This window comes from Xiphophorus maculatus, chromosome 10, assembly GCF_002775205.1.
Source record: "Xiphophorus maculatus strain JP 163 A chromosome 10, X_maculatus-5.0-male, whole genome shotgun sequence".
NCBI classification, from domain to species: Eukaryota; Metazoa; Chordata; class Actinopteri; order Cyprinodontiformes; family Poeciliidae; genus Xiphophorus; species Xiphophorus maculatus.
Window position 1 is genome coordinate 23,985,469 of NC_036452.1, and position 25,305 is coordinate 24,010,773.

The 25,305-nt window shown below is 41.7% G+C and overlaps 1 protein-coding gene across 1 annotated transcript in view; it reads left to right on the forward strand.

Annotated features, from left to right (window-relative positions):
* fasn (fatty acid synthase) overlaps window positions 1–24,913 on the forward strand; it is a 39,166-nt gene extending 14,253 nt beyond the window's left edge. The window contains exons 14-42 of the mRNA XM_023341007.1: window positions 1,707–1,910; window positions 3,729–3,844; window positions 3,984–4,159; window positions 4,250–4,441; window positions 5,551–5,631; window positions 5,730–5,912; window positions 6,748–6,927; window positions 7,683–7,886; window positions 8,652–8,968; window positions 9,052–9,453; window positions 9,609–9,773; window positions 10,105–10,220; window positions 10,301–10,455; window positions 10,665–10,868; window positions 11,405–11,555; window positions 12,568–12,746; window positions 12,909–13,028; window positions 14,641–14,763; window positions 14,941–15,164; window positions 15,283–15,484; window positions 15,702–15,853; window positions 16,787–16,878; window positions 17,002–17,396; window positions 17,560–17,751; window positions 19,096–19,323; window positions 19,587–19,798; window positions 20,420–20,518; window positions 21,707–21,958; window positions 23,163–24,913. Of these exons, the coding sequence (XP_023196775.1) occupies window positions 1,707–1,910; window positions 3,729–3,844; window positions 3,984–4,159; window positions 4,250–4,441; window positions 5,551–5,631; window positions 5,730–5,912; window positions 6,748–6,927; window positions 7,683–7,886; window positions 8,652–8,968; window positions 9,052–9,453; window positions 9,609–9,773; window positions 10,105–10,220; window positions 10,301–10,455; window positions 10,665–10,868; window positions 11,405–11,555; window positions 12,568–12,746; window positions 12,909–13,028; window positions 14,641–14,763; window positions 14,941–15,164; window positions 15,283–15,484; window positions 15,702–15,853; window positions 16,787–16,878; window positions 17,002–17,396; window positions 17,560–17,751; window positions 19,096–19,323; window positions 19,587–19,798; window positions 20,420–20,518; window positions 21,707–21,958; window positions 23,163–23,300 (5,454 nt within the window). The 3' untranslated portion in view covers window positions 23,301–24,913. The remainder of the gene's footprint in view (window positions 1–1,706; window positions 1,911–3,728; window positions 3,845–3,983; window positions 4,160–4,249; window positions 4,442–5,550; window positions 5,632–5,729; window positions 5,913–6,747; window positions 6,928–7,682; window positions 7,887–8,651; window positions 8,969–9,051; window positions 9,454–9,608; window positions 9,774–10,104; window positions 10,221–10,300; window positions 10,456–10,664; window positions 10,869–11,404; window positions 11,556–12,567; window positions 12,747–12,908; window positions 13,029–14,640; window positions 14,764–14,940; window positions 15,165–15,282; window positions 15,485–15,701; window positions 15,854–16,786; window positions 16,879–17,001; window positions 17,397–17,559; window positions 17,752–19,095; window positions 19,324–19,586; window positions 19,799–20,419; window positions 20,519–21,706; window positions 21,959–23,162) is intronic.
* The last annotated feature ends 392 nt before the right edge of the window (window positions 24,914–25,305 follow it).

The window sequence follows — 25,305 nt, forward strand, 5'->3', positions numbered from 1 at the left end:
AACACATTTCCTGTTATTTTAAGGCACCTTAAAATAAGGTGCTTTATCTCTGTTATCTTAAAATAACAGAGATGAGAGAAGAGATGAGATTACTGTCTAGCCATCTTCGGGTTATGCTGTTCAGTCTCCAGGGTTCTCTTCTCTGCAGTAGAAAAATCTTTTTTTCTTCTTCTACTGACTTGACTGTAGTACGAGTAGCGTATGTGTTTTACAACGCCATTGAGGATCTACCATTGTAACCAATAAGAAAATTCAACTGAGTTACCCGTTCGACTCATGGTTGGCAGCACTGTGATGATTTTAAGCAAAATATTGCAGAACTAAACAAATTTACATGAAACTGTCACCATTTGCACAACAGCATAGAGACTAATTTAGACAGTTTGCCTGCAAAACAAGTTGATTTTCGGTTAGTTGTACTTTAAGGTACAGATTGTTGCTTTGCTCCTTTGGACAGAGGTAGGCAGTTGAATCAGAATGAGCAATTGAAGCACTAATTACAGTTTTAACTGAATATGATGCATCCTTTAATGATGTGAATCTGAATAGAATAATTTTAAACCTTAAATCAGATTATAATCACAATGCTAACTTTCATCTTTGAATGCATGTTTGAAGAGTTATTGTCTTGAGAGATGAAAGATTTTGGTAAGAATGTTTTCCTGGTCCGGTGTTAAAATCAGGTCTCCTTGTTGATAAAGTTATCTGAGTGTTTCTTCACACACATCTGGTCTGATTCCATCAGCTGACTGCTCTGGTGTTCCTGCCAGGGCAGTTTGGGCCGGTCCTGGCTGCTTATTGTTTATGCCAATAAGCAGCCAGAGACGTCTTCTGTCCTTGTAGACTTTCTCCTTTTCTGACTGATTTCTGCAGCAAAACCCAGTGGTTCTAGAACGGTCCAATGGTGTGTGGCGTTGTCCCCAAGGCCGACTCAAAGGACCTGTGCCAATATTCCTCCATCTCAAAAGACGAAGGTGGGGTGTTGGGCTCTGGCCAACCGGTGACCTAGATCAGAGGACAATCGGACCTGTGTTGTTGGCCACAGTGAGACTGAATGTGTCCAGTGAGATGTAACTGGACCCGGTTTTCTTTCTGAACTCTGGTCTTCTCTGTTTCGGAGTAAGAACTGGAAACTAGAGAAGAAATGGGACTCCTTTTCACACTAAGTCTTTGAAAACTTTGAAAAACCTCTAAGAGCTCCTGGGGTTTAATCAGTTGAATTGAGTTGAATTGCTGAATATTTGTCTATTATTGTGTCCAAATCCCAAGTGACATTTGTCAATAGACATAGTTTTAGCTTTTGTTTTCTATCTCTCTGTGTCTGTTAGTTGTTACTTAAGTTTACATTCAGTAAATGTGTAGAAATACGTTTATTTCATAAAGAAATGTTTCTTTTTTAATTCCAGCTTATGATGATTGTTTCCTAATCTTTACCTGACTTTTACATTATTTCTTATTCAATAAGAAATTTTTGAATGCGTAATGAATCCTTTTCTGCTGGTTTGCATTGGTAGATGTATGAGAATGTAATTTTTACAGTAGGATAAGTTAAAATGGCACTAATATGCTAGCATATATATTTTCTGGTTATATCCCCATAAGATACTGTACCTTTAACGACTCTCCCCTATGTCAGGTTTGTTCATTAACTGGTTTTCAGTCTGTGTGTTTCACATCAATATCTGCTTCTGTTTGTGGTGTTAAAGGTGATCAAGGAGCCACGGCAGCGCTCCCCTCGGTGGATCAGCACCAGCATTCCTCAGTCTGAGTGGGACTCTCCTCTGGCTATGCTCAGCTCAGCTGAGTACCACGTCAACAACCTGCTGAGCCCCGTCCTGTTCCAGGAGGCCCTCAGTCTGGTGCCTGACAACGCTGTGGTGGTGGAGATCGCACCTCATGCTCTGCTGCAGGTACTTCCATCTGACGTAAAATACTGTATTCAATTCTTATTGCTTCATGCTGTTTGTCTATATTAGATTGTCGTTCAAAAGGGGATTAGACTGCTGATGCTTTTTACTTGATGGGGTCATGAACATGTTTGTGGCCTGCTAATGGTTCCTAACTAATGGTAGATAAAGTGTAAAATAATAAATAATATAATGTCTTTTTTAAAAAAGGTCACTGCTTTCTGCAGAACTTTACTATAAAAAGTGTTGCTATGGCATCCTTACATTTTACATAAGTTTTAATCAAATCCAGATGGTTTCTGAGACCTTTTAAAAGAAGAGTAATTATATCTTTAAATTAGGTGTTGAATACATAAATTTTCTTAAAGGGGTGGTACTATGTAGAGCTTTAAATGAGTTATAATGTTATTCCCTCATCAAAAACATACATCTTCCTGTCCACTAATGTATTTCATACAATCCATAATATGACATCCTTGGTCTGTGTCCCAAATAGATAATCTATTACTCATACTTCATAATCAAATAAGATTATTCAGACACCCATCTGAACAGTAAGCACCAAGAAAACCATACTGTGTGTGAATGCCTGTGTGTCAGAGTGGCAATAGATAAACTGACCAGAGCCCCATATCTGTCCTGTCAGCTCTTACCCAGCTGGCTGAATTTATCTAAAACACTGCATCACATCTGATTTTCACATGTTTCTGTCCCTTTAAACTCGCACTTAAGAAGTAAATATATCCTTTGCACCGATATCCAGACCCTGCTTCTCCTGAATGACAAATTTTCTTCCTCAACAATGGTCAAGATAATGCCTACAAACGCTGTTATCAAAGACTTTAGATTTTAGTTTCAGAGGCATAGAAAATAGGAAAATAACACACCTTCCCACACATTTAGCACTGGAGCATTTACTAATTGATCTCTGCAAAAACCAGCAGCTGTAGAGTGGCACAAAAGATAAAAACTGGGAGTAGTCATGGAGCATTCATTTCAGTGTATTGATATTTTTATATTAAAAAAAGTAAACAGTAAGAGAAAATGATATAATGTAGCAGAACACCGGGATTTCCACATAACTGAACCCACTATATATGCTCAATACAAAACAGGAAAAATACGTCAATACCTCAAAAAATCTTTTGTTTCTCTCATTTTGATCCACATAATGAGCACCTTTCAAAACACCAGTATACATGGTGTTAGAGATTTTTTGGTATTATCATTTCATTCTTACTCTGGTTCACCTTAAGTCTATAGATCTTAGTGATTTTCTGTTTAAAGTGATTTTCTGTTTAAAAAGTTCTCTTCTTTAAATGACCTGGAAGTCACTACTGTCTGTTTATCTTCATGTGAAACAGTTAACAATGTGTTTCTCAGACCTTTGATTAGTTATCACACCTAGGAACTGGGTTGCTAGTTGATTGTATCAGAAGTTTTACGACCTTTGTTGTTTTTCCTGACTGTCCCCTAGGTAGAAATTCCTTAGTCGTAAAACTGTGTTTGATTGTGTTCGTTTCGGGGGCTCCTAATCTTATCAGCACCAGCCCCCTTTGCTTTTGTTTTGTGTTAATAAAAAGACAAGCTCTACTGCAGAGTTTCAGAACACATGGTGAACTGGTCAGAGGAGCAGTTCTCTGTGTTTTCTCCTTTTGCAAAAGCTTGGCTATAAAATTCATAATACGTTGTCTGTGGTTCTTTGTTTTATATAGGTTCGAAAGGAAAAATACCTATCACATGGCATGTGTTGTTCTCTAAATTGATTGATCTTGGATTAGTACAGGTATAAATAATAACTAAACCAATGTTTCCTCTTAGGCCATCCTTAAGCGCAGCCTGAAGCAAACATGTTCCATCCTTCCTTTAATGAAGAGAGGCCATGCTAACAACCTGGAGTTCTTCTTCTCAAACATTGGCAAAATCTACATGAATGGGTGAGTGAGCGCCTCAAACATGTTGTGTTTTTTTACTGTTAGTATGACTTCTGGATTTGAGCTTATTCTCTGCCTCCTAATTTTTTCTCTCACACCATGGATTGTTTTGGTCTGAACTGTTTTAATTGCACTTGTTTAGGATCAACTTGGATGCTAACAGCCTGTACCCAGTGGTGAGCTGTCCTGTCCCAGTTGGCACTCCAATGATCTCTCCCTTAGTGCAGTGGGACCATTCCCAGGTTTGGGATATCCCCAAAGTAGAACATTTTTCCCACAGCTCAGGAGGATCTAAATCCGCTGCCGTCTATAATATCGGTAAAAATGCAGTTTTCGACTTCATTGCTTGTGTGCTCATTCAGATTTTTTATGACTTTTTTTTCACCATTGTCTCTCTTATTGAAACAGAGATAAACTCTGAGTCATCAGACAACTATCTCATTGAACATTGCATCGATGGACGCTTTCTCTACCCAGCAACGGGTTACCTTGTGCTGGCCTGGCGCACTTTGGTCAGGAGTCGTGGAATCGTAATGGAATCCACTCCAATCAGCTTTGAGGATGTGAAGATCCACAGAGCTACCATCCTGCCAAAGACTGGTGAGAGACCAGCAGGGCTCAGCATGGATTCCAGTCATGGATTAAAGACCCAGTTATCCCAGTTAAGCTGTTTCACTGTGTCTCAGGGTTGTGACAGTACTACAAGTTCCAATTAAATACCATTTCCTCTTTTCAATTCTGCACCATTTTCAGTAGTAGGGAACCATATAACAAGTAAATAAACATTAGGAGACTGTAGTCAGTAACAGTATAAGAGCGTTTTTATTGTCTTAATTAGCATAATTGTAATCTGTTGATGACAATGACAAATAAATCTTATCTTATCTTATAAGACCAATAAGTAGTGGATAACCCAGTATTACTATTAAGTAAACATAGCTTACTTAATAATAATATATTTAGCTTTTAAGCTAAGTAAACATAACTTCAAAGTGTCCCCTTCCTATATAGACAAAACAACAATGCAACTGTTAATCCTTGATGGAAGTATGTAATTTAGTTGAACATGTTGAACAACAGGCGTTTTAGTGGAAACAAGGATCTGGTTCATTCCAGTGTATCCAGCAACAGCCACATTTCCTTTCTGTGTGTTCTGATGATTCAGGATCCTACTTTCTCTGGTGACGACTTGCAGTCAACAGGGTAGGTAGAATACAGAGTCCAGACTATTTTCACTTTTGCCGACTTCACTTTGAGTTTTTAAAATAGACTTCAAGCACAAATCTCTTAAGTTTAAGTAGTTTAACAAGCTGACCTTGCATCAATTCATTCCCACATTGATGCTGCTAAGTACATAGCATTAGCTTCAAGTGTTTTACTGTTGCAGAAAGCAGCTTTATTTACCTTTTGGGTCGCCTCAAAAAATGTGTGATCTTTAAGAAGCTTCACCAATTTTGTAAACCATGCTTTTAATTTTATGTTTTCAAACAATGAGATCACAAACTTACAAGGAATTTTCAAACTTCTAGGTACAGGTGCTGTAAAACGTGAGGGTCTAAGTGTTTGTGGACCAAATTCAGAAAATAACTGGGTTTATATTTTGATTCAAATGGATACTTAAAAAAATAGATATTTTGTTTGTATCAGTTGTGTCAAAAATGTCGGCTATTTTGACAAGCCTATCATCTTCAAACTTCTGTTCATTGCAGGCTCTGTTCAGCTGGAGGTGCACCTCATGCCAGCCACCAACAAGTTTGAGGTTTCAGAGAATGGAAACCTAGTTGTCAGTGGTTAGAGCTCTTTGCCTCTTTGTTACATTTCATATTTTCAGCAAATACACACAATCAAGATATTTTACTTCTGCGGTTTACATGTCATTTCATTTCAGGTAAAGTAAACATCCTTGAGGATGCAGACCTTCAATCGTTCCATATTCAAATAAATCAGAAAACCGACAAAAGGAATGATTCCAATATGAAACTTAAGTCAAATGACGTCTATAAAGAACTGCGACTGCGTGGCTACGACTATGGAAAGACTTTCCAAGGCATCTTGGAGTCCAGCAGTGAAGGTAAAAAAAATATGCATGCATTCTATAGGATTTAAAAATTATTTTTTTGTAATACACTGACTGATACTTTAAGAATAAAACCGTAATGCTGGAAATAAATTAAAATTTGCCTTAAAGAAATTTGACTTCTCTTTGAGTTTTTAAAATTGACTTCAAGCACAAAACTCTTAAGTTTAAACTACTTAGCCACGCCTTTTCTCCAAGGGCGTGGCTTTAACTGGTTCTTCCCCATTTTTTGGAGTCGCCTCACGGATGGTACAAGCAAGCCAAAGCCAGATAGTGCACACAAGTGTTTTGATTGGCAGCAAACTGCATTTGTTGATTGGTTCATGGATTCCTCCTCTTATAAGGACATCTCAACCAATCCATGACAAGACCACAGTCGCAGGTGAGATGGCGTGCCATATCAATTGTGGCAGATCCATCCATACAATAAACCTGCACTGGTACCAAATTATATCCAGTTTGGACTGTTCCGTCTTTGTGCCCAACTTTCTTGTCGTTTATCAGTGCTTCCTAACCCTTTGGTACACTTTATTTAAATAAGTTGGTCATGAGCAGATTTCTGCAGAACCCTAGTGGGATTTATGAGGAGATAATGGACTCATTTGAATCAGGATTGCTGGAGCAAGATCACATATAAGACAATCTGGACATTGGACGCTGGGCACGAGGGTTTGGCTCCACAATTTTTTACCCATGGACAGATGATTAGAGAAACACTTGTGTCTCCCTTACACAAGTTCATTCTTCAAAAGCTAATAAGCTTTACGGTAGAAAATATAATTTTCCACCGCGTACCTCACCATATCGTATTTGATCTGTTTGTTTCCAGGAGACAGTGGAAAGCTGCAGTGGACAGGAAACTGGGTGACCTTTTTGGACACCATGCTGCAGATGATGGTGGTCGGGCTACCAGGTCGCAGTTTGCGCCTGCCGACCAGAATCCGCTCTGTACGCATCGATCCTGCTGTCCACCTGGACAAAATGTGCGAGTATGCTGATGAACTGCAAGGTGAGTTTAACTGCTATGTTCAAACTTGACACTTTTAGGTCTTAACTACGGGTGGTGATATGGACTTAACATTGTATCACAATATGTTGTGGTACTATTCTGAAGAACATTTCTTTTCTGTTTTTTAGGTAATTAGTTTACATGTTTTTAGGCTGTGACTGCATGGCACAGAAATCCCATTTGTAGTCTGGACACCTGACACATAAAAACTGTGATTTGTGTCACTAAACTGCACAGAGTAACTGGAATTGGTAATCTTTTCAAATTGATATTATCATTGAACACACAATGGAAAATTTAGTAGCAATAACAGTCCTGATAAGATGAATAGTTTTAGGAGGTATTAAACATAATTAATTTTAATTTATTGAGCCAACAATAAATCAAAATTCTTATCATAAAAAAATAAATGTTTAGCCCTGGCCTTCATATTAGAGGTGAACCAATAAATCACCTGTAATCGAGGTGAATTATTGGTTTACTGCTGATACTTACATGTGACACACATCAGGTTCTACAATTATTCACTACCTGCCTCCCTTGTTGATGGATGTATTCATTTAAACCAGTGACACGCTCTTAATCATGAGAATGTATCATTACATTTATCTTTTTCTAAGTTCTTAACTCCTCTAAGTTGATGAATCTGACCAGTCAGTCAACCAGCAGATTTTCTGGTTCTCTCCAGACAGAAGTTCAGCTGTGCGTTTATGTCTTGAAGCCTGAGCTCGTCATTGACCGTTTCATTGCTGTAGCTGTTGACGTCCACGTGAGCCGCTGCCTGGACAGTATTGCTGCCGGCGGAGTCCAGATCTCCGGTCTGCACGCCACTGTGGCCCCCCGGAGACAGCAGCAGCAGAGCCCCCCCACCCTGGAGGAGTTTGTGTTTGTCCCGCATGTGATGACAGAATGCCTGGCAACCAATCAGAGCCTGACTGAGCAGCTGAACCTCTGCAAAGGTAGAGATTTTATAATATTTGACTGTTTGTGTGATGGTGTAGCTGATGGCTTTGTCAGATTATGATCAATAAAAAGCTTGAGTCACTCTCTATGAAAACATTAAAGGGGCAGTATTATGTAAGATCAAAGTTTTTTTACATCATGTTATAATGTTATTTCCTCATCAAAAACACATGGAGTGTTTTGATTTTTTTCATGGATCTTTGAGAAATCCTTTAGTCCCCATGGCAACAATTCAGCTGTGCAAAACTGCTGATGGACATACTGCCTCCTCCTCAAAGCTGCAGTTTCCAAGTTTCCAAGCTTCTGCCTCGCAGAGCAGCTACCGTACCTCCCCCACTCAGCTCCTTCAGACTAGCCAGCAGCAATTAGCAAAGACCTGGTGGTACTGCATCTGCTGAGCTCATTATAGAAACTACTTCTCAGGGCAACGCTGGTGAAACAATGGTAAAGGGTTAATAGAGGAGCCATGTTGTGATGACTTCCTGAAGGCGGAGTTTCAGAAAGAGCAGGAGTTTTTAAAGAGACAGAGGCCCAATTTCAAGGTGTTAAATTACAAAGTCAAATCTTATATCAAATCTTATATTTTATATCAATATATCATATTTGACATATACAGCGTTTTCATAACAACAGAAGGTAACATAGTTATTTTATTGTGTTTCAAAATGGCAGTGTGTACCTGGAAACCACATAATACTGCCTCTTTAAAGACTGGAACTGGAGAAGTCGTGGTATGATTTAATTCTACATCTTCTCTGCAGGTCTGATTCACACACTACAGCTGAAGTTGGCTCCTCATGGGGTGAAGCTGGCCATTCCTGGGTTACCCGGCGACCTGGTGGGTTCTCCGCCCGGCCAGGAGGCGTCGGCGCCCTGCCTGCTGCGCCTGCTGAGTCTGCTGTGTGGCCTGGAGCTGAACGGAAACCTCCAGTCGGAGCTGGAGCAGGTCCTCGTCCAGGAGAAGGCCTGTCTGCTGCAGGACGGCCTGCTGCATGGCCTGCTGGGGGATCCTGTCCTCCGCCACTGCCTGGACATAAGCATGGAGAACTGTACGCCTGGGAGGATCAAAGTCCTGGAGGTAATATCGATTTTTCTGGATATGAGCAGTTGTCATCATGATCCATGCATCCCATAACGTATTCCTCTCTCTTACACCCCCAGGCTTTTTCAAACGATGGCCAGCTTTTCTCCCGTGTGGTTCCCCTCCTCCACATTCAGCCGATGCTACATGTGGACTACACTGCCACAGCAACACGCCTGGATCTGCTGTCCGCCCATGAAGCCGCGCTGGAGGAGCTGGCTGTGGCTTCAGCGCAGTGGAACCCCCTCAGCGAGCCGGCTCCAGGGAGGATGGCTGCCGGGGCGGACCTGGTGGTGTGTAACCACGCATGGGGTCCCCTGGGGACGGACCCCGGAAAGCTGGTGGCTAACCTGGCCTCTGGTGCCAGAGAGCAGGGCTTTGTTCTGATCCACACCCTGCTGAAGGACCAGACTCTGGGAGAGACGGTGGCTTTCCTCACCAGCATCACCAAGAGCAACGAGCAACGTGGCCTGCTCTCACAGGTTCATGGAAAACATTTTATGATAGTAGTGATATTGATGTCATAATAATAATAATGATTTATAAAAAATCAATTAGTAATCTAATAGAGCTTTTTCAAGAAGTTTCTTCCCTCTGATGACAACTTGCTGTGTTTTCTTTGTATTTCTCCATCCAGGCTGAGTGGGAAAGCGTGTTCTCTGAGGCCAACCTGGCCCTTGTAGCGGTCAGGAAGTCTTTCTACGGCTCCGTCATTTTCCTTTGCCGCCGCAAGTCTCACAGCAAGCAGGCCATCTACCTGCCTGTGGACAGCACCGACTTTCTGTGGGTGGAAAAACTCAAGGTGGGTTCCAGCCGGTTTTATTCACTCAGGTCACTGATCTCAGATCTGCAGATGTTTTCATTTGTTAGCTCTCCTGTCATGTTTCAGGAATTCACTTCACTTTTATGATGTAAAAGAACATTTTTTGGATCCTGTTAAAAACAAAAAGCCAGATCTATTTTTTTCTTTTTTTGTCCATTGTAAGGTTTGTGGTTCTGTTTGTAGTAGAATTACAGCCAAAGTATTACTGACCAGAGATACAGTGAAATTCATCCTCAGAAATCTGAGATCAGATTTCTGATCTGGTTCTGATGCGGTTTTAATCCGGTTCTGATGTGGTTCTGTGTACCAGGAGATCCTGGCGGATTCCTCGGACCATGCTGTGTGGCTGACTGCCTCTCAGGCTCACAGTGGGATTGTTGGGATGGTAAACTGTCTGCGGCAGGAGCCTGGGGGAGAGCGGATACGGTGAGGCAGATAATACCTAAGCTTGTTTTTTTTTATCTGTCTGGTGCTAAATGTGTTTGTTTCTCCTTCTTTGTGCCCAGCTGCATGTTTGTGTCCAACCTGAACGGCTCCTCAGCGCCACCGATCCTCCAGCCGGGCCAGAAGTCCCTGGACTCGGCGCTGGAGGCAGACCTGGTCATGAATGTGTTCAGAGATGGACAGTGGGGCACTTTCAGACACCAGCTCATCTCCCACGGTATCAGATTATTAAAACTTGCTTCATATAAATAACAGCAGTGGATTCTTCCACTGTTGCTCCTTGTATCCACAATATTAGGTTTACAGCAGTAATAGACATTCCTAATGTGTAACAGTAGCTTGGAAAATATGACCTTTTTCACAATACACCAAATTTAAAGAAACGGTTTTGTTTGTCCCTTCAGCTATTGTTTGTCTGTTTTCCAGACCTGAAGGAGGAGCTGACAGAGTCTGCATTCATCAACGTGTTAACTCGAGGTGACCTGTCCTCCCTGCGCTGGATCGCCTTCCCCCCCCACCGCTCTGACCCCAGCAACCCCGCCCTGCAGGCCTGTCACGTCTACTACAGTTCGCTTAATTTCCGAGACATCATGCTGGCTACTGGCAAACTGCCACCAGACGCTATCCCAGGTAGCTATCAACATCCAGGTCAAAATCACTGCCCTTCATTAGTTCGTAGTTATGGAGGATGACGCTGACATAAGATTATTATTATGGAGGTTAAGCATCTTGATAATGTTGAAATTCTGTAGCATGAACTCATCTAGAAAATATTTTCAAATTAAGATGTGTGAAAGTTCCAAACCCAAAAGAACATAAGGACCCATCTCACATTTACCAAAGAAAAGAACAGTTGAGACGTTGTGACGTGACTTTAACTAGGCCATTGATTCAGGAAGATCCTGTGACTAAATTTCAACAATTCTCCAAAGAAGAATGGCTCAAGATTTCTCCACAGAGATGTAAAAAGACTAGTTATGACCTAATGGTAGGTATTCCTGCATGGTGTAAGGACCAGTTATTAGTTTTTATAACTTCATCACATTGGTGCAGATCCTCTATAGTCCCTGTTGAACATGTCCAGAAAGTATTACTATTACCCACTCCATCCTGTCTGTGTGCTTTTCCTTCAGAGAAGTCATTTTTCCTCCTTGTTGTCTGTTTAGGGGACATGGCTCTGCAGCAGTGCCTGTTAGGGATGGAGTTTTCTGGTCGTGATCCCAGCGGTCAGCGTGTCATGGGGCTGCTGCCCGCTAAAGGCTTGGCAACGGCTGTGGAGGCTGATAAACGATTCCTGTGGGAAGTTCCCCTCAGCTGGTTAGTGTCACTCCTGCTGCTAAATGTTAAACTGCCAACATTTCCAGTGGCTCTGTTTGACCTCCACAATGTTCTCTAAAGACCTGACCGAGGGGTGTACAGGTTACTTACACCTGTTCACATAAAGGGTCTTATTATGTAGAATCCACGTTTTTGAGTCTTACATCATGTTATAATGTTATTCCCTCCTTAAAAACATATCCAGACTGTTGCTCACACTCAGTGTGTACCTAGAGCGGGTACTCAGAAAGATATTCTTTTATGCTTGTTTGAGGAATCGATCAATCTCCCATGGCAACCAGTCAGGGATATATAAAATCTTGGTCCCATAAAGCTTTTTCCACAAAGCTCCTCCTCCTGTGAGCTTCTGCCTCACAGGGCACCTCTTATTGCACCTTCCCCTCTCTGCTCCTTCAGACTAGCAGTAGCAGCAATTGCCAAACACCTGGTGGAGTTGTGTGCCACAGGCCATTGACTGCATTTCCTCCTCTTCTCTCGCTGCCCTTCTTCCTGTCCAGCTGTTAATGAATAAAGGTGGCTAGTGCAACAAAAAACTTTAAAAGAAACTGGGCTGTTCGGCCAAATTGACCGTCGTTACATGTGGAGGAGAAAGGAGGAAGTTTGCCATCCTGGAGGCAGTGAAACACAGGGGCAGGTACTTTACTGCAGGAGGGCTGGTGCACTTCATAGAGTAATGATGACACAAAGTAAGAACATCATGTAGAAATACTGATGCAGCGTCTCAGTATATCAGCCTGGAAGTGAAGTTAAGGCTTGGTGACATTCAGGTCTTTAAAAGAGATTATGTCCCTCAGTACACCAGCAGATTAGTCACAACGGGGCTAAGAATTGTTTTTGGATATCCTAGCTGACCTAAAACAGGAACAGTTTATTCTGATCTAATGTCATAGTGTGGGGAAAAGGTCAATTTATTTTTACAGGACATGTAATTTTTCTCATACCTGTGTGTTGGGGTGTGTGTGTGTATGTGTATGTGTGTGTGTCTGAGCAGGACAATGGAGCAAGCGGCCTCTGTGCCAGTGGTGTATTCAACAGCGTATTACTCTCTGGTGGTGCGGGGCAGGCTCCGCCCCGGTGAAACCGTCCTGATCCACTCAGGCTCTGGAGGCGTCGGCCAGGCTGCCATCGCCATAGCACTCAGCAAGAACTGCAGAGTTTTTACCACCGTCGGTTAGTACACCATGCTCTGTCTTTCTGTCAAGTGTTCCGTTTGCATTTCTTTCTCTTTACATATTTGTTTTTTTATTAAAAGAATATTATTTATGTATACTATATTTATGTATAGTAACCCCACAAGGCTCTGATGAATATCTTACTGTTTGGATTGACTAGGCTCAGCAGAGAAGAGGGCCTACCTGCAGGAACGCTTCCCTCAGCTGTCAGCAGAATCATTCGCTAACTCCAGGGATCTGTCTTTTGAGCAGCATGTTCTGCTCCACACAAAGGGCAAAGGTCAGCACCTTCCTCATGTTATCAAATCCTGTTAAGCACACCTAGCTCAACATCGTTTATGTTATGCTGTCTGTGGAATTTGGAAAATTGCTCATCTCCTAACATACATTGGAGAAAATTGTCATCATGAAGCAGGTGTGACAAAATCCACTGTAAAAAAACAAAGAATTTTAAAATTGAGATCTATTAGCTCTGATTTCACACAAAGGGCAAGAGTGTTGAAAAAACCTGCTTCATCACATTACATGAAGCTGAAAATAATATTTTATTCCACACACTGAGTCAGAGACCTAAAGATTGTTTATTACCTTAAAATGGAATCTGGTCCCCGTTTACTCTGAATCAGGTTGAATGTGGGACTCGTCTCATCTCAGACTTCTGCTGTCAGTCGGTGATATTTAAAGTAATCCATCTGGTTAACTTTTATTTTCCTCACTTTCTAATCACTGATGTTGCAGCGAGTTTAGTTTTCTTTTGCCTTCACTCACCTGCAGCAGAAATCATCAGCAGTTTGAGAGAGGAACCCAGTGAGGCATTATTCAGAGGTCAGAGCCACTGGTTGGCCTGAGGGTGAACTTCACAGCTAAACCACAGCTGCCTGTTGACACATTCTTTGTTGGCAGAGATAGGAGAGTGAGAACAGCAGCTCCTGAGGTCCACATGCCTCTCATGTATTGTGGTGGTTTCATGGTGACCAGAGATGAATGATTGAAGGTGGCTGACTGGGATTTCCTTCCTCCTTCTCATATCCAGGCATTGCTTAGAGTTGGAGTAACAATCGTTTAAGATTTCATACAATGAGCCCTGGACTTCCTCTTTAATAGAAGAGAAGCACACTATAAAGTGTTGCAAAAAGCATAAGATTATCCCTTTAATCATTGACAAATAAATACATTTTAATAAAGCACAGAAAACGCAGGCAGAGGGAGAAACAAACACTTCCGGACAGGTTTTCTCTCCTCAGTTCTTTGGTTAAGCATAGAGCTGGAACTGGACCAGTCAGCGTTTCCTTCTCCACTTTCATTGGGTACCATGTCCTCCTGTTTAGATGCACAATAAGGATACAACAACCATGTAGAATGTGGTGATATTGAGAAAATGTTGACACACATTTAATTATTTGTCATTTTCAAAAGCACACTGGAGTCTAACAGGACCAGAACAGACATACGTCCATCATCTGAGGCCAGGAGAATATTCCTTTCAACAGAGCTGTTTCACTCAGCTCTGACACCTCACTGAAACTCTCCAAACACTTCATTACTGTTTAGATGCTCACACACTTGATTAGCTATTAGTTTATAAAGAGTTTTAGGTAAGAAAGGAAGATTAGATATAGGTCTGGAATTTAGGTTGTTCTTTTTTTTTGGCTGTTAATTGTTGCAGTTCCCTCATTCAGCCTCCTAAGGCTGGCATAGCAAATACAGTAGACAATCAAATTCAGCACATTGAATTGGGATGAAAGTCCAATCTCTGTTATCTCGTCAGTGTAATTAGGATATAATATCCAGTATCAACTGTTTGTGAAAAGAGGGGAAAAACGTCTTTCTTGTGTTTTTCTGGATGAGCCATTAAGAAATCCCCACTCAGACATGTTTTCTGCGTGTTTCAGGCGTGGATGTGGTTTTAAACTCTCTGGCTGAGGAGAAGCTCCAGGCTAGCATCCGCTGTGTCGCCCGACACGGACGATTCCTAGAGATCGGAAAATACGACCTCTCCAACAACAATCCACTGGGTCAGTATGGAAAGTTCTGACACTCCAAGTACTATAAAGAATACAGTCAACTTATTGTTACTCATTACAAATGAGACGTATGGGTCTGCCTGTGAAAGGAAGCTTGCTGGTGTTTGGCTAATTGTCAGGACTCTGAGCCGGTTGAGTGTCAGCTGTCTTGTTTTGGGCCGATCCCAGGTATGGCTTTGTTCCTGAAGAATGTGGCCTTTCATGGCATCCTGCTGGACGCTCTGTTCGAAGAAGGCAACAGGGAGTGGGAGGAAGTGTCCCAACTGTTGAAGGAAGGCATTGTGGAAGGTGTAGTTCAGCCTTTAAAGACTACAGTTTTTCAGAGGGACGACGTTGAGCAAGCCTTCAGATACATGGCCCAGGGAAAACACATCGGCAAAGTCGTCCTGCAGGTTGGTGCTCTTTGACTTTCAGAGATATCAGAGTGGCGGATTTTGGGAGAACTGTAGTTCATTTACTAATACTTTTGTCTGATTGTGTGTCATCTGGATGTCTCTTGTCTTTACACAGATCCGTTCTGCGGAAAAGGGCGCAGCCGTTCAGCCTGCATCCCCGCTGCTTCTTCCTGCTATCTGTCGGACTTCCTGCCTTCCGTCCCACTCCTACATCATCACTGGTGGGCTGGGAGGCTTTGGCCTGGAGCTTGCTCAGTGGTTGATTGAGAGAGGAGCCTGCAAACTGGTGCTGACATCTAGATCGGGCATCAGGAATGGTAAGGCACAATAGACGACGCTAATATCCCTGGGGAATAAAAGGAGACAGAAACAGAGTTCTCTGTTTGTGAAGATCAGAGGTCACAGGACTCCGTCCTCATCCTGAAATGTGCATCACAATGAAACCCACTAACCTGATCTTCCAAGCAGAGTAGAACAACGAGGAGTGAAGATGCACATGTAATTAGTTTGTTGTTCTGCCTGGTCTTGTGTCAGGTTACCAGGCAAAGCGGGTTGACGAGTGGCAGAAGCAGGGCGTGACCGTTCTGGTCTCCACGAGCGACATCAGCACACTGAAGGGGACGGAGAAACTGGTTGCTGAGGCGTGTGCACTGGGCCCAGTGGGCGGAGTCTTCCATCTCGCCATGGTAACACCCGCAGTCAGCTTCACCTATTTCTTCATGTTGCGCTCCTGATAATTAGCTGTGGATGTCTACCATTTCATTTCTAAAACTATTAGAATTACAGACTCAATTACAAAGTAATCAATGGGAAAACGAATATAGTTTCACCAGCCTTAGTTGTCATTTGGATGCTGCTAACTACGATGCTACCTTGTTTTAAAATTTGGTCAGCTACTGTACTTTGTAGAAACATTAAGGACGTTTATTAAATGAACAAATTCTTAATTCTTCTTAACCACGTCTTATTTCTTCAAAGTTTAAACATTTAATTCAACAAACGGCACCAAGCAAAAATCTATATCAGAATGAGTTGAATGATTTGACAGGTACAACGAGGGCAGCTCTGACGGTTCTGTTTAAATCTGTATGGCTGTAAAGTTAGAAAAGGAGAGATGTTACATTAAGGGACACAAACCTTGCTCTGCATGTTGGATGGAAGAGGTGGTTTGAACTTCCTCCATGTCTCTCAGTTCAGAGAGAGATGAAGATGCTAATCAGCTGGTACCAGTTGTAAAAACATTAACAGTATCTTGTTGCTAAAGTTCTGGATCATAATAACTGTTCAATAGTAAAAAAGTAAGAGGAAAATTCATTTCAGCTGCACAGCATCCAAAACCAGAGGGAATATTTGTCCAAATATGACTAAAACATATGAACTAAAGTTTACAAAGTAAACAAATCAGATCTAACATAAAAATCTACTCTAACATGCTGCCACCATAAGCAGTGCAATTGTGTAACCTAGTGATGATAGGAGAGGGAAACTGTTTCCAGGTTGATTATTTTGAGGGGAAGGTAGATGTTTGATCTATTTGTATGGTTCTTTAAAATAATATTTTTTTAGTTCTCCCTTAGTGTTTCTGCTTTTCGGTGAAACTCTTGCTTTGTGATCCTCAGGTATTGAAAGACGGCATGCTGGAGAATCTGACGCCTGAGCTATTCCTTGATGTCAGCAAACCAAAATGCGACGGCACCATGAATCTGGACAAGTAAGACGTTTAGTCGTGCTTCACTGCAACGCTTTGTATTTTAAAGAAGGCCGGGTTGTTTTGCCTTCTCTGTTCCTCTTCGCTGATGCAGTAATGTCTGATTAATTTTCAATGTCTCCCTAGAGTGACGAGAAAGTTGTGTCCAGACCTCGGCTACTTCGTGGCTTTCTCCTCTGTCAGCTGTGGGCGTGGAAACGCCGGCCAAAGTAACTACGGTTACGCCAACTCGGTGATGGAACGTGTGTGTGAAAAGCGGCGCTTTGACGGATTGGCTGGATTAGCAGTTCAGTGGGGCGCCATTGGAGATGTGGGCGTGGTGCTGGAGACGATGGGTGGAAACGATGTAGTGATTGGGGGAACCCTACCCCAACGCATCACTTCCTGTCTGGAGGTGCTGGACTTCTTCCTGCACCAACAGCAGCCGGTCATGTCCAGCTTTGTGTTGGCGGAGAGAATAACAGTGAAGAGTGAGGCAGGGGGTCAGAAAGACCTGGTGGATGCTGTCGCTCACATTCTTGGTAAGAATCAAAAGAATATTTTGTGAATAATTCTTGAAAATATTAAGAATGGCTTTTGATTCCCACAATTTGTTAAAAAATAAATAAAAGTCTCATTTTGTTTTAGTTGCCCTGAAGTGATGAGGGATAAAGCCCACTGTGTTTTTGTGGCTTTTGTTCACAGGCGTACAGGATGTGAACTGTCTGAACGCTGACGCCTCGTTAGCAGACTTGGGCCTGGACTCCTTGATGGGTGTTGAGGTTCGCCAGACTCTAGAGCGAGACTACGACATCGTGATGGCCATGAGGGAGATCCGCCAACTCACCATCAACAAGCTGCGGGAGCTGGGCAAGGGCAAGGCAGAAGGAACAAACGGTATGAAGATCTAACCTGCTTGAATCATTTAAGCAGGTTAAGTGGTGGAGAAAGTTAGTAGGGAAGGAAAAACAAGTTTTATTGTTTAGCACCATCCAACAAGCTATACAAGAAATTAAAAATCAATAAGTAAAAATAAACTAAAAAAATCATAAGTTTTGCCTTAACAGAGGGCTTCATTTAAACCATTACTTTAAATGAAACAATTTTTAGGTGAAAATTTTATCTTTACTTTGGCAGAAAAATGTAAATAATCTAACTCCGTCATCGTCAGTATTTAAACTACGTAGCAGTTAAATCCTCTCTCTGATCTTTACATTGTTTCATGCTGATGCTAATGAACACCATCACAGTTCAGTCACACACCAAATGACTAAAGAGCAAAGGACTGAGCACACATCCATGAGGAGCTCCTGCGCTCAGTTTGATGTGAGGCAGTTGGAAAGTCAGTTAGACTTTCATTCAAAACAGACTTTACACAATCATCTATGTACACAGATGACTGTGTAAATAGTTGAAGAAAACCAAATCTCATGTGTAAGATGATCCTACAATGATCATGCTTCTTTTTAAATAAATAAAAAAAATTGCAGCGTTCTCGAAATATTATAAAAAATGTGTCCAAAACAGTGCCTTGTAAAAGTTTAATAACTAGGGATGCACTGGTTGCAGTTTTCTGGCCATTCACCAGTCTGACCTGCTGATTCAGATTTTGCCTGATACAGATTTTTTTGTATCTTTGTCACTTGGTAAACATAGTGACAAAGTCTCTAAGTTGGCAGCAGTGGGTGATTATTGTTGACCATGCAGAATCAGGCGTGATGTGGTGGATTGGTCAGTCAGTCACTGCAGTGGCTGATTTTCAGAGCTTTACTGTGGCAGATAAGATCAGCGAATAAGACGTCATGTAAGTATTGACGGATTGCTGATTTCCCAAAATTAAGGAAACTGGAGCCGATTTATCAACCGAATGATTAATTGGTGCACCTCAATTTATAACCCTTTCAATTTTTTTCCTATTTTGTGTAGGTACAGTTACAGACTTCAGTGTGTTGAGGGGGAACCTAACAGGAGCAATCAACACAAAACAAACACATATAACACTTCCCTTCCACTTCACAATTCTGTGCTACATAGTGTAGATCCATCATGTAATATCCCAATAAAACATCATTAAGGTTTGTGATTGTAATAAAAAAAAAGTTCATAATATTTGAGCACTTTTGCAAGGCACTACATACAGACAGAGACCAGACAGCAGAGCAACTACAACTCAGTTGGTTCCGACTTTCTGAACTTTCAGGCTCATCATTCCTTTTCCCTGCCTCCTAATAATATCTGTAGAATGCAACCAGACCAAAGCCACGAAGGATCCGGCTCGCTCCGTTTTGGGGTCTGATGTGACCCAGGTGCTGGTGGACCCCAGCGGCCCCACTGTGATCCCACTCAACAAGGCCCAGAGCCAGGAGAGGCCCCTGTTCCTGGTCCATCCCATCGAAGGCTCCGTCTCTGCGTTCAGGACGCTGGCCTCCAAGCTCAGCATGCCCTGCTTCGGCTTACAGTGCACTAAAGGTACATCAACATCATTGAATATGGAACTACGCCTGAACTGATTGGCTGTAAAGTGGGAATAATATGAAAGTCCTCTCTCATTGTGAGCTCTCTCTCTTTACTATTCTGGGAGTTTATTTATTAATGCACAACCATGTTAAGGAGCTGCTGGATGATTTTAATTAAGTTAAGGGTCCAAATTCTTCTGCAACATTTTTCCTTATTATTTTGTCTGTGTTTCGACTAAACCCACTGATCCCAGTCTGTTCCTGTTCTCCTCCCAGCTGCTCCTCTGGACAGCATCCAGGCTCTGGCAGCGTACTATGTGAACTGCATCAGGCAGCTGCAGCCAGACGGGCCGTACCGGATCGGGGGATACTCCTTTGGTGCCTGTGTGGCCTTTGAAATGTGCTCCCAGCTGCAGACCCTCAACCACAGTGTGGAGCATCTGTTCCTGTTCGATGGCTCACACTCCTATGTGGCAGCTTACACACAGGTCAGAGGAAAGAACCAGTACACACACACACACACACACACACACACACTGGTCCCAGTATGCACTTTTATTTCAACTAGAGGAGAGAATTTTACAAAAACGTGGCAGAGAATAAGATGATTATTTTACTATAAGTTTCCCCCCTAACATAATTATTTCTATTTGTCAAAAATCAAAATAATGGCAGAACTTTTTTAAGCATTTAAGCTGTTGGTTTAAGCCCAGAGGATGATGTCATCGCTTTGTAAGTTTTCACAACATCTGTGTTAAATCCCCCCTTTCATTATTCATTAGCAGATATAATGTTAGCACTAGTTGTCTTTGGTCAGAGGCTTTTTCAAATTCGCTGTAACACAGACTGCTACAGGAGATCTTTCCTGCCCACAACGATCTCCATCTACAATAACTCTTTGAAGAGTTTTAAATTAATTTGAGCTACAGCAACATTTAATTTTCCTTTGGGCTCAATACAGTGTTTTTGAATTGAATTGAATTAATTCTACCTGAGCTAAAAAAGGAAATGTTTAGTCTAACATAATGACAGTAGAAGGCTCAGCGGCTGTGATCAGTGCTTTTAATCTGGGTTTCTCAGTGAATGATGTCATAATGTGTTGGTTGCAGAGCTACAGAGCCAAGCTGACTCCAGGCAAAGAGAGTGAGGCTGAAACGGAGGCCATGTGCGCCTTCATCCAGCAGTTCACAGACATGGAGTACAACAAGGTACTGGAGCATGTTCTGACAGACAGACAGACAGACAGACAGACAGACAGACAGACGCTCACTAACACTATTGATTCATCGCCTGGTTATCATTTTCTCATTATTTGTGAGAACAGTGAAATTAAGAAAAAAGGAAACAATTAGAGGAAATCTGTAGTGCATGTAAACTCTAACATCTTGTCAGCAGTGTTTGTAGTGAATAAGCAGAATTTAAATTGTTTGTTTTTGCAAAGAGATTGTTTGTTTGAGGAGTTGCTCAGAATACACACAGCATAATTTAAAATGCACATTTGAGGAAGTAACAATCAGACTGCATTTCAACTTCAGGAGATAAAAATCAAAGTTACATAAAAATCAAAACATGATTATAAAGACACACAAAAAAGATAAATTCATGGTAATTTCTAGAAACTAATAAAATGTAGAATTTAAAGTCTTTAGAACTACAGTATGGTTGCATACTTGTGGCTCTATTAATATAGTAAGATATCAAGATAAGCTATCTATGTAGCTAGCTGTCTATCTAGCTAACCAGCTAAATGGCTAGATAGCTAGGAGATAGCTTCTAGCTGTTTAGCTAGCAGACTAGCTGACTAAACTGAATATGTTTGCAGCATAAAGACATTAATCAGGAGTCATATCAGCTCTTCTGTTTGTTCCTGACTTACTGCAGCATTTTTGGACAAACTCAAGTTGATCAAAGGCTTTTTTTTTTCTTTTTTTTGTTAATACATCCTGATTTATCTAGATTTACAGCATTCTCCTGTATTGTGCTGCAGCTCTACAAACTTTCTGCATTTCAAATGTTGTCTTTGGATTCTGGCTTTTGTTTTTTTTTTTAATTTAGGACTAATTCTAATTGTCAAAAAATTGTCAAGCATAGTTTTGGTGCCTGGATAACATAGCCTGAAAAACACTGAGAGAGAGAAAATGTATTGATATTGAAATATTCTGATAGTATTGTTCCTACCTGGGCAGTGGCAAGAGGCACAGTTGTATAAAACTTCTTATGTTGCGATTTTCAACATACTACATTTGTTTTTTGTTTTTTTTGGCTTAGTGTGAAATTGATATTTATCTTTGCTTGCATAGTGCATGAAAGTAACTAAATTTTGCTATAACATTTAGGGACAGTTCAGACCCAATGAATCAGTCCGAGCCGTTTTGTCCTCTGCTCTGGTTCCACAGCTGCTGGAGCGCCTGCTCCCGCTGTCGGACCTGCCGGCTCGGGTCAGGGTGGCGGTGGACCTGATCATCTCCAGCAACAAGAACATCAGCCGTGACCTACTTGATTTTGCGGCTTCCACCTTCTACCACAAGCTAAAAGCTGCTGACGGATACGTACCTGCGATGAAATACCATGGCAACGTTGCGTTACTGCGCGCCAAAACCAGCAGTGAATATGAACAAAATCTGGGAGAGGACTATAAGCTGAATGAGGTAACTGATACATTCATTCATGGTCATTATTATTACTGTGAAATGTTCACATATTGATGTCTAATCTTATTTTTTTGTAAGAGGTTACCCATAACTAATGACACTGCATGGATGACATGATTTTAAAATCCCTTAGCAGACTCTTCTGATGTTCTCATCATGTGCATATCATGAATGTTTGTAAGATTGTAGCCACTTTATGGTAGAATAAATGTGGAATTATCTTTCCCACATTTTCTATTATTAAAATGTATCTTAAGCATCCTGTGACAGACTGGCGACCTGTCCAGGGTGACCCGCCTCTCGCCCCAGAACGTTAGCTGGAGAGGCACCAGCACCTCCTGACCCCACTAGGGACAAGCGTGTTAGGAAATGGATGGATCTTAAGCATCCATATTCTCCAGACATGGTAGAAAAATCCTGACTGCTGTCTTTACCCTCCACTTTCACTCAACAGCTGACCTAAGAACCTAAAACAACCTGAAACCAGATCCGACCCTCGACACCTTTTACCCTTCTGAAAAAAAGTTAGAAAATATAGAAAACTAAATGTTTTTCCCCTTATGAGTGAAAAAGAGTCTGCAAATGGAACTAATATATATATATATATATATATATATTTTTTTTTTTCTCCAAAGAGTTTTTGCGGCGCTAGTGGCTCGTATTTTTTCTACAGTAGGCAGACAGGAAGGAGGGTGAGGAGAGGGGGGAAGACATGCGGCAAAGGTCGTCGGGACCAGGAGTCGAACCCGCGACGTCCGCATCGAGGACTAAGGCCTCCAAACGTGGGGCGTGTAACCCCCTGCGCCACCACAGCACGCCCCATATATATATATTTTAAATCAAAACTGAAGAATTATTTACTTGAAATAAGCTCCTTTACATTGCTGAAAAGTTACAGTGGATCATAAAGCCGGTCCTCCATACCTGGCCCTGCATGTGGCTCCCAGTGAATGGCTGATTCTCAGGCTGCTGCAGCATCTTGGTGGCTGCAGAGGAACCAGGTTTGCTGGAACAGAGACGCATCCAAAACATGCAGGGGAGGGGACTGGAGGCCTGGCTTTGGGAACCGCTGGACTGAGGTGTTTTCTCCAAAAACTAGAGATTTGTGTTTTGGCAGAGTAACCTGAATCATTCAAACGAAGTTTCGATTCTCTCACTGCTGAAACGCCGACAGGATCTGAATCTCACGTCTCTTTCTCAGGTCTGCGATGGGAAGGTGTCGGTTTACGTCATCGAAGGCGACCATCGCTCTCTCCTGGAAGCAGAAGGAGTGGACTCCATCCGCAGCATCATTCAGAACTCGTTGGCTGGACCACGAGTCACCCCAAAAGAGGGCTGAGCCCCTCCACTCACTCACTCCCCTCTTTTAAACCACAGGCTGCACCTTAACACCACCTCCACTGGGTTCCAACAACATCCCACTTCTATCATTTTAAATTCAGGATCTGTAGGTTTAACTGTTTGATGAAGCGTTTCCCAAATTGAAGGTGTAGCAGCTCTTAGTAGTGAGAAAAGCAAGAGACGGTTTTTCACTGCTGACGTTTTACTACTGCATTTTGCTCAGTTACATTTTGCTGTGTTGCTGTTCATCATCACTTAATGCACATTTGTTCCCCTGGAGACGCTGAGAAACTTTTCCTTTTGTGGCTTCGTGGGGACGGCTTCACCTGCAGCATCCCCACACACAAAAACATGGTGGCTTATTTTTCCTGAAGGTACGCTTCTGTGGACTTATTACTGTAACAATGAACATTTGATTATTATAACTTTGAGAGAGAAATGACCAAACTAATTTTGATGAGTAGAATGGTTCCCAAGGTGATATTCAGATGTAGTTTAGAACCTATATCTGAGTTTATACAAAAGATGTGTATTTTTTTTCCTTTTTATTAACATTACGTTGATTCTGATGAAGTAGAAACGTGTTTCTTTTTTTATTCGAAGAACAAATGGAGTTCTGCTTGGAGCTTCATGGGACCGCAGTGAATCCTACCAAGATGGATGAGTGTCTGTGTTAACCAAGCAGCTCTATGGTTCTGCAAACCTTAAACATCTTTAGTTCTCATTAGTTCTGGTGGAGCGACGTGTGAGTTAGCTTCCATTGCTGTAATCTGATTTGTTTACTGACTTAAAGCACTTAGAACCTGCTGTACTGTAGCTGAATGTCTCCTCTACACTGATGCAAACTTTAACTCAAGCGGTCTCACTTGGTGGAAACAGTGAGTCAGTTATGAAACACTGAATAATTTCGTGGTGTGGATGATAAACTGTTTACTGCTCAGTTCTGTTCCCTAACCTCTGAGACCTTAGCGGTCAATGAAGGGTCAGGTGACTGCAGTGAGTGAAGTAATGAAGCTTCTTTGTCTTAGAAATATTTCCAATGTTTAAAAGAAAAGAATAATAAAAGCCTCTGAGTGAGCATGATGTCTGTGTGTGCAAATCTTGTCCTGAATGAGTTCAGCAAATGAAAACTCCATGCAGATATGATACAATAACACAGAACATGAGTTCATTCACATAATCAGCTGCTCAGGCTGACTAACATAGAAGCAGTAAACACTATAATATACTAGCTGGTACAGTACAAATGATCAGTGTAATTTATCATTTGTGCCAGAGCAGCAGCCACATCTCAAAACCTTGACATTTTGCATATGAAATATATTTTTCTTTATTGCATTGCACAGGAGCACCAGAGTTCTGTACTCTCACCATTCCTCTTCTCTCTACACTTCAGACTTCCAGCACAAATTTGACTTCTGTCACCTACAGAAAAACTGATGACTCTGCTGATGACTGTAATGGAGGACCGAGGCTGTACTGGTAGCCTCTTGTCCAAGAGGCTGAGTACAGTGAGCTGGTGGAGCATTTTGTGTCACAGTGTGGGAACAATCATCTCATGTTGAAATAAAAAAAAAGGAGATGATTGTAGATTTCAAGAGGAACATGATCTGATCAAACTATTTCCATCATGGGAGAAAGAAGTGGAGGTTGTTGAGGAATATAGATACCTCAATGTTCATCTGGACAACAGGCTGGACTTCATGAGACAGTCTTGGGAAAACAGAGTGTCTTCAGTCAGAGGCTTCTTCAGATTCACTGTAATACAGACCTCTACAGGAGAAATTTCCTGCCGACATTCATCACAATCTACAACTTTTTGAAGAATCTGAATTAATGAGCTACAACAACATTTAACTTCCCTTTGGGATTAGTCAAGTATTTTAAAAATTAAATTATTGAATGAATTCAATGTTTCTTGCCAGTCATCTCAGAATGTGAAACTCATATATTACCTATAATCATCACATAGTGGAATAGTTCAAGCCTTTGGTTTTTGTCAT